This window comes from Miscanthus floridulus, chromosome 6 (assembly GCF_019320115.1).
Source record: "Miscanthus floridulus cultivar M001 chromosome 6, ASM1932011v1, whole genome shotgun sequence".
NCBI classification, from domain to species: Eukaryota; Viridiplantae; Streptophyta; class Magnoliopsida; order Poales; family Poaceae; genus Miscanthus; species Miscanthus floridulus.
The window spans coordinates 132,667,517-132,675,400 of NC_089585.1; the positions used below are offsets into that span (position 1 = coordinate 132,667,517).

A 7,884-nucleotide genomic window follows, 5' to 3' on the forward strand; every position below is an offset into this window, starting at 1 on the left:
ACTATGAACTATTATGAGAGAAAAATATTGTTCTGGCTGAAAAAATAAGCCGGACAAGCCGATTTCTAGGTAAGCCGAACGGGCCCATTGGAATGATGCAGGTATCAGAATTAAGAGTCTACGATGATTTCATTCAGGAACGGGGAGTTCAGCTCAAGGAGATCAGGAATGACAGGAATAGGGATCTTAAATAAATATATATATATATATATATATATATATATATATATATATATATATATCAGCTACAAATATAATGGCAATACAAATGATATTACAGGCCTCATTCCCTCTCGCTTGAGAGAGAGAGGAGGATAAGGGTCTGATTGAGAATATACTGGGACGCAATGGACCGCGTTTTGTTGCGGGCGATCTTGCAGCTAAAACAGGCGATGGGATGGTGCGACCAACCGCCAGCGTGGTGATCTTCACATCTTGTTCAAAGAATCATTACACCAGGGGGGAAAATTAGAAGCTAAAACACTGCTAGGGCCCAACGTTGTTAGGTTGAATCTCAGAGTGCTTCCGCTGCAAGCTGTCCTCTCTTCTGTATATACAGGGGCGTCGAGCTTTGGACTGAATTTCGTCTATGTCAAAGCTCCATTTTCATGTGGACTGTTTGCAATGAACCTGGTGAATGGTAATTCGATGTCAGAGCTCATATATAGCGATGTTTGTCAACTAAGATATCGGCCTATAGGATGCTGATTTTTTTTTTCATACCGTTGTAGCTATTCGAAGAGGTAGGAGCGATCTCCTGACTTTGCCCGATATCCATGTGAACTAGGCTTTGAAGGTCGTCTTGCCAGAAGGTCCCGACCTGTGACGTATCAACGTTTCCTCCTCAGTGTCACAGCATATGAATATGATCTAAGCTTAAGAGTCAGGACAGTGGTTGCATTTTTACCTGAGACGCCGCATCACTAACACCGTTGAGGAAAGGATGTTGCGAATTCATTGGCCGGCAAAATGCCAGGTCAAGTGGATGCATAGAACTCTGGTTGTCCATGCCATTGGTTAGGCTGCAACCTAGAGGGTTCCCCTGGTGAGGCTGGTTAAGGTATGGCAGCGGTGCACCTGAGGTCTCCAGCGGAAAATGCGAGTTCTGCAGCGGGCCACAGGACTGGTGTATCTGATTACAAACAGAAATTGGAATATGAGACAGGGTGTCAGGGTGAAATGCTCCATTCCCTCAATACCAGGAACCAAACATAGTAATGTGAACGATCATATATACGTGTCCTCACATCTTTAGGAAGGAGGTTAGGAAGGTTGTTGAAGTCCAGCTGGGGATTCACAGTGGCCAATTTCATGGACAGAAACTGCAAAATCGATGTGAAAGGAAAGGGTTCAGATAGAGCACATCGACCCGTGTTCCATTCTAAAACGGCAAAAAAACTGCAGTTTCACAGTCATTCCAGCTGTGAATTGACAGTGGAAATATACCTCGACTTGCCGTTGCAAGGACTGCACGTAGTTTATGATTTCATCGAGCATGACTGCCTTGCCAACCACCTGAAACGAGAAATATCTCCCAAATTCAAATCTGAGCGCACCAAACTACTCGAGTGACAGCAAGTGTCTGATATCAACTGAGTGAGTACCTTATTGCAACCCGGGACAAGATCCTGCAGCAGCTTCATCCGCTGGCTGATCTTTTCCCTTCTCACCTGAATTGTTCACAAGAAGCGAGAAAACTCAACACACAAATCTATAGCCAGCAAGGATGATAGCAGAAAGAACAATGAAATTGAGCCTCAGGGAACTGTACCCTCTCCGCGAGGCTGTGGCTGTCTGTCGCCTCACCGCGCCGCGCCCGGACATGGATGTAGTCCTTGGGCGGCTCGGGAGGCTTCGATGTGCTGTCCTTCCCCTGCTTCTTTCCACCATTCTCGCTATTGCTCTGCGCGGCCTTGCCCTTGGTGGAGTTGTCCTCCGCGCCATTGCTCTCGTCCGCCGATTTGCACCGCTTCCCACTGGATTCCTCCTGTAAAACGTCCCCAGAATGAAATATTTTGCCCCAAACCTGAACTGCGTGGGGAATCGGGGAACCAAAGCAACGCAATTGTGCACGTACGTACCTTCGCGAGATCCTTGGCGGCGGTGGACCCGGGGCCGTCCTTGCCTTTCCCCTTTCCGCTAGCCTTCCGTTTCTTTGCATTACCATCGGAAGGCCCCTTGAGCGCCATCTCCGCGCTGGCGGACGCCGGATCGGACACCGATGACTCGTCCCGGCCGTTTCCGAGCTCCAGCTCCTTCAATGCGCCGATGGGGCCGGCGTCCGGGAGGCCAAACTGTCCCGGGACGGCGCCGCCATAGCCACTTCCACCGGGGCGGCCGTCAAAGCCGGAGAGCCTCGCCGCGCGCTCGGCGAAGCCTGGGTCGGCGAGGAACTGGTCTAGATGGCCCATCGGCATCAAGTTCTCGAGGATTGGCAAGCCGCCGGGCGCAGCGCCGCCGACCTGCGGCGGCGGGTAGTGGTGGAACTGGCCCATCATGGAGAGGTTGAGCTTGGGGGGCGAGCTGAGCGGAGTGCCTCCGTACTGCGGCTGCGGCGAGATCCCGTGGAGAGCGAGGCCGTCAGTCGCCGTGGCAGCCGTCGAGTTGGACGCCGGGGAGGAGACCATCGAGCTGAGCGCCGGGTCGAGGTGGTCGCCGGCCGTGGTGGCGGCCATGGACTGGTCCCAGTTGAGGTTGAGGAAGCACGACGGCGCCGACGCCGGCGGCAGCTGGTCGGCCGGCCCGCAGTTCATCTCCGGCGCTCCCGGAATCACGCAAAGATCTGCAGCAAGCGTCCGCAATCGCCAAGGGGACGGGGACCGCGCAAGAACCCGAATTCCGTCCACGAGCACGCGCTGTGACCCCAATTGAGCAAAGAAACGCGAGGGGCAAGCAGCGCAGCTCCCACCAAATCCCACTACGGGGCGGAGATAAGGTCCGAGAAGGTAAAGGCAGGAGCTTTTCGTGTGCGTGACAAAGCAAGCAAAAGTGGGGGAACAGTAAAGGAGTGGAAAAGAAGCACCTAAACCAAAGCAAAAGCTTGCAGCAGGCTGAGGCAAAAGCAGGAGCTAGCACAGGCACCGCGGTGGTAGAGAAGTAGAGATTGCGAGTGCCTGCGCTGGGGCAGTATGTATAGAGGTCCAGGATAGCATGGGTCAAATTGGATGGCTTAGGGCATCATCACCTCAGCCTTTCCTGCCATGAAAGTGGGGAGGAAGAAGCTAGAGGGAGCGGCACTGGAGAGAAGTAGGTGCGGGGGCGGTGCCGTGAGTTTGCTTGCGGGAGGTGGAGAAGGGAAAAGGGAGATGCACTGCTGGTCTGCTGCTGCTGCTGCTGCTGCCTCCTTTACCTGTGCTGTATAAACCCAGAAGACCAATACAATTTGCGGCGGAGAAAAACTTCCAAAAAATGTTTGCTCTTGACCTGTCACATCGAATGTTTGCGGCCCGTGCATGGAGCATTAAATGTAGACGAAAAGAAAAATTAATTGCACAGTTTGGTGGAAAATTGCGAGACGAATGTTTTGAGCCTAATTAGTCCATGTTTGAATACTATTGGCCAAATAAAAACGAACGTGCTACGGTAGCTCCAAAATCCAAATACCTAGAACTAAACAAGGGCCGAATTGTTTTCTGATCCTGGAAATTGTTTAAAGAGGAAGGAGATGAAGGTGATGGTCCCCAAGCAAGCGCAAGCAGGGGATGGTTGTTTGGCTCATGAAAATGAGAGATCAACCAATCACTAAATTGGGGAGGGAGGCAGCCCACAAGGGGACAAAGGATGCATGGTAGTCTGGGTTAGATCGTATACTAGCCAAAAACTAAACATTTTTTAATGGTTTCCAGTTTTTAATTCCAGGATAGAACAAGGAGCCCATTGGATGGGAACCGCTGCGATCTGTTTGTGTGCTGTGATAGTTTTTTTTATTTATGGCTGATTGAGGTTTTCAGCCGCTTCTGTTCGATGATGTTGGTGCCTTAGCGTGGGTCGAAAATTTGGAAATGCATGCTTGTTTTTGGTACACCCAAAGTAAATGTGGTTTGATTTATTTGAACATTAATTAACGACATGTTAGTAAAAGTTCAATGACGTGGAAGTTTACTACTCCGTCCCATAAAAAAGTCGCTATATGACCCGTGCTTAAACTTTTTTAAGTTTAACTAGGTTTGTAGAAAATATTAGCAACATGTGTATCTTTAGAAAGGTTTATTGTGAAAATATATTCAATGGTCTATTCAAGGATACAATCTATGCGTCATAAATATTAATATTTTCTTATACATATTTGGTCAAAGTTAAAAAATATTTGACTTTTCAGAAAATGAGAATGGCACTTTTTATGGGACGGATGGATCACTCGTTACGGAACCTTTTGCAGGTTAAAATCTATTTGTATGACTTTTCTGTGGTCGAATATAATGACATTTTTGTCAAAAAATATATTAATAGAGCAATTGTCCATTTTTCGCAATGAAATAAAATATGCCTTGTAATTTAAACTAAGGGAGTAGTGTTTTTTTAATTAAAGTCGAGCCTCGACCTTCAACTCAGTATGGCCATATGGGGACTTGCATTTACACCTAATTACCTTTTTTGTGCAAGGTAACAAATTTGCTCGATAGCAAGGAGCTTACGAAGACTTCGTCAACATCAAGATGTAGTAGGTCTGAGTCTGACCTATACATGCTCTACATTCATAGAGTTGTAGGCGTAAGTAAATGTGTCAAAGTATCGAATGTCTGCATTCGTATTATAATTTACAAAGGGAAAATACATTTTTCAATGGTCTGTTTTTGTTAAGAGCTTTTGGATGGTCGATAGCTCATTCTAGAACATTATTTTACTTTTATTTGTGATGATAACAGTGAGCTATTGAGTTTTACACATTCTTCCTCAAGCAAGTCAAGAATTTTCATTTTGTTATATAAGACAAATATCATAAAAGTTAACCAAGGATTATACACACTCTTTGTTGATTAGCGCAGTGGTTATATTGTGACTGCTTGTAGTGTCCAAGTAATCTCAAATACTGGATTGTCACATAGACGACTTTCGTATTAAGTGATTGGGAAATACAGATGAATGTTTCTTTTTTGTAAAGATACTTGTGAATGGAAATTAGATTGTATATAAACAGTAGGAAACGGTGCAAAATATGTGCTAGTACATGTTTATTTATTTATTTTTATTTTTGGATAAGTGTTTAAGCAGTACTAGAGGCCCTGTTCGGCTTACTCCATATTCGGCTTGTTTGGCTTCTTTTTTCAGCCGGAACAGTATTTTTCTCTCACGACAATTCAGCCGGAATAGTGTTTTTTAGCCAGTTTCGGCCAAGTTTTAGACCAGCGAACGTGGTAGTTTGTAAACAAGGGTCGTGCAAAATAGACAGGTTTTAATGTTCTATAAACCCAATCCTGGGACTGGGGAGTACTTCATCTGCATAGCGCTAGGACGTACTTACGTAGATTGATAGACATAAGCATGCAAATAAATGGCACGAATACTGAATACACATACGAACAGAAACGGTAAGGTCTTTAGGATTGGGCCGGCACATTTGTCCAACCCCCTCTGCCCACCAAACATGAACACGTACTGTACGGTATCTATACTATCCAGAGCATTATTAGACTACCGGCAGTAGTGTCCAGCGGATACTAAGGCACTTGCTATCGTAAAAACGCAATTTAGACTACGGAACTTGTCACTCGCGTTAGGGTCTGAGAGCAACTTTGTTCAACCATAAAAAAAATTCTCTCACGATAAAGTACATTTTTCAAACTTTAAGTGGCATATGCCAGTCCAATTTTTAACCATAAACTATGAAATAGAGTAATGACACTTTTTTAACTGTAAAAACGGACAAATTTGATCCTCTAGTTGGTTCCATATGTGCTTTTATATTTTATAAAAATAATAAAAAATGTGGTTTGATCTCCTAAAATTCTTAATTAATTTACTTCAAAATCAAAAATAAGAAATCAGTATCTACCAGCTTGGGGTTTATGTATAGTTTTTTTTGGAACTGGTTTCCTATTTCTTTATTGCTTGTAGTCATGCATAATACTTATTTAAACCAAATGATATCCAAATAACTCCAAACAAAGCATAACAAATATATAAATTTTCTAGAAGAAAACTAGAATTAGTATCCTATTTTTATGATTTAAAATTTATTAATGATGAATTTATACAGATGAAACCAAATTTTTATTGTTATTAGAAAATAAAAAACAACATTTTAAACCAGAGAACTAAATCTATCCGATTTTATAGTTGAAAGGTGTATGTTATATGGTTTCGTAGTTTAGGGTTGAAAATCAAATTGACTCATAACTCGAATGTTAAAAATATACTTTATGCTTCACATTATGTCACATTTGTATTTTTTGTTAATGTACATGCTAACGCCCTGTAAATTTAATTCTTTTTTAGATGAAGAAAACTTTATTAGAAACTAAAGTCTCATCCATTGTAAGAACCCACCCGACATGGCTTGTAAGAAACCAATAAACATGGCTATAGAAAAAAGAGAAAAAGACGTCAAATTATACTCTCTCAATTTCAAATTATAAGTTCTGGCTTTTCTAGGTGCATAATTTTTATGTATTTAAAGATAATATATATCTCGGAGCACAACAAGAACCATGTATGCCAAAAAGCCGGAAGGACTTAGGCCCCCTTTGGTGCAGCTCCGGGCGGCTCCAGCTCCTCCTCTCATTTCCTGTAGCATCACTGTTTGCCACTGTAGCTAGGAGCCATTTCGCTTCCCGAGAAGAAAAATGAACTACAAAGAGGAGTCAGAGAAGCCACGATTTACAGCTTCAACGGCTCCATACTACAATGTTATACAATGGAGGAACCGGAGCTGCAAGAAGCTATGCCAAACAGCCCCTTACAATTTGGACCAGAGGGAGTATGTTTTACACAACATATAATCCCAAACTCAATATATGGTTTGCAAAACTATTTATCGAGCCATGTTTGAACAAAAGAGAAATAGCACTAGACCTTGATAAATCCACAAGAGCACCCTCGTATGTTCATTTTTGCAATGCGCGCTTTGGTTGAAAAGATCAAACTTTGTAATAAAGTTTTGATCAACAATTAATCAAATTACATGCAATTTTTAGCAAGCCACCAGCTTCAAACTCCTATAAAGTACTAGTGGCATAACATACATTTGTCCTGTTGGTTTCACTGAAATTTAGCTGCTGCTTATGCTGATTTATTGTGAGATAAAAATATTGTTCGTTGTCAGTAACGCAAAACAGAGTAATTATTTAATACACGTTATAACCATGGACGGATCGGAGGGAGTGCTACCACGTTCCATTTACCACAGCATGCTGCCCTACTCATTTCGGATTCTTGAGACAATTGCTAGTGGCACGAGATTCCTTCCTTCACCCCGGCAGCAACATCTACCTCGAGAATAACGCAAATAAGAATCGTCGTTAAATCATTTTAACGGGGTCAACAAAGGCGAGGCCCCTCTCTCTCCATGGAACGAGATGGCTGGCCTCTCATCTCAAGCTGTGTTTTCCTGAAATTTGAAAATTTAGCTACCGTAGTATTTTCGTTTTTATTTGGCAATTAGTGTTCAATCATGAACTAATTAGGCTTAAAACGTTCGTCTCGTGATTTCCAACTAAACTGTATAATTAGTTTTTTTTATCTATATTTAATGCTCCATACACATATCGTAAGATTCGATACGATGACGACGGTAACACTTTTTGAAAAACTTTTTGAAAACTAAACACAGCCTCAATTCTCATCCATCCAAAATCCAGTTGTGCAGGAGCAACATGTACGAACAGTGGCGCTGCCTCGTCGGGTATTCGGGTATACTAGTACAAAAAAGTGGCGCCTACGGGGGTG

General features: G+C 43.4%; 1 protein-coding gene across 1 annotated transcript; it reads right to left on the reverse strand.

The window, feature by feature from the left end:
• Nucleotides 1-395: 395 nt before the first annotated feature.
• On the reverse strand, nt 396-3,350 carry LOC136459687 (transcription factor bHLH77-like). The gene is made up of 8 exons (XM_066459527.1): nt 2,082-3,350; nt 1,772-1,987; nt 1,605-1,670; nt 1,447-1,515; nt 1,248-1,322; nt 908-1,132; nt 724-820; nt 396-630 (listed from the first exon to the last, which is right to left on the reverse strand). The coding sequence occupies exons 1-8, from the start codon at nt 2,751-2,753 to the stop codon at nt 593-595; spliced, it is 1,458 nt and encodes a 485-aa protein (XP_066315624.1). The 5' UTR covers nt 2,754-3,350; the 3' UTR covers nt 396-592.
• Nucleotides 3,351-7,884: the final 4,534 nt, after the last annotated feature.

Excerpts from the sequence above, each read along its gene's own strand:
- LOC136459687 (XM_066459527.1), bottom strand. The coding sequence starts at position 2,753 with ATGAACTGCGGGCCGGCCGACCAGCTGCCGCCGGCGTCGGCGCCGTCG. Across the intron at positions 1,516-1,604 it reads TTGTCCCGGGTTGCAATAAG|GTGGTTGGCAAGGCAGTCAT; the intron begins GTACTCACTCAG and ends TTCTCGTTTCAG. Across the intron at positions 631-723 it reads CTCTTCGAATAGCTACAACG|GTTCATTGCAAACAGTCCAC; the intron begins GTATGAAAAAAA and ends ACCATTCACCAG.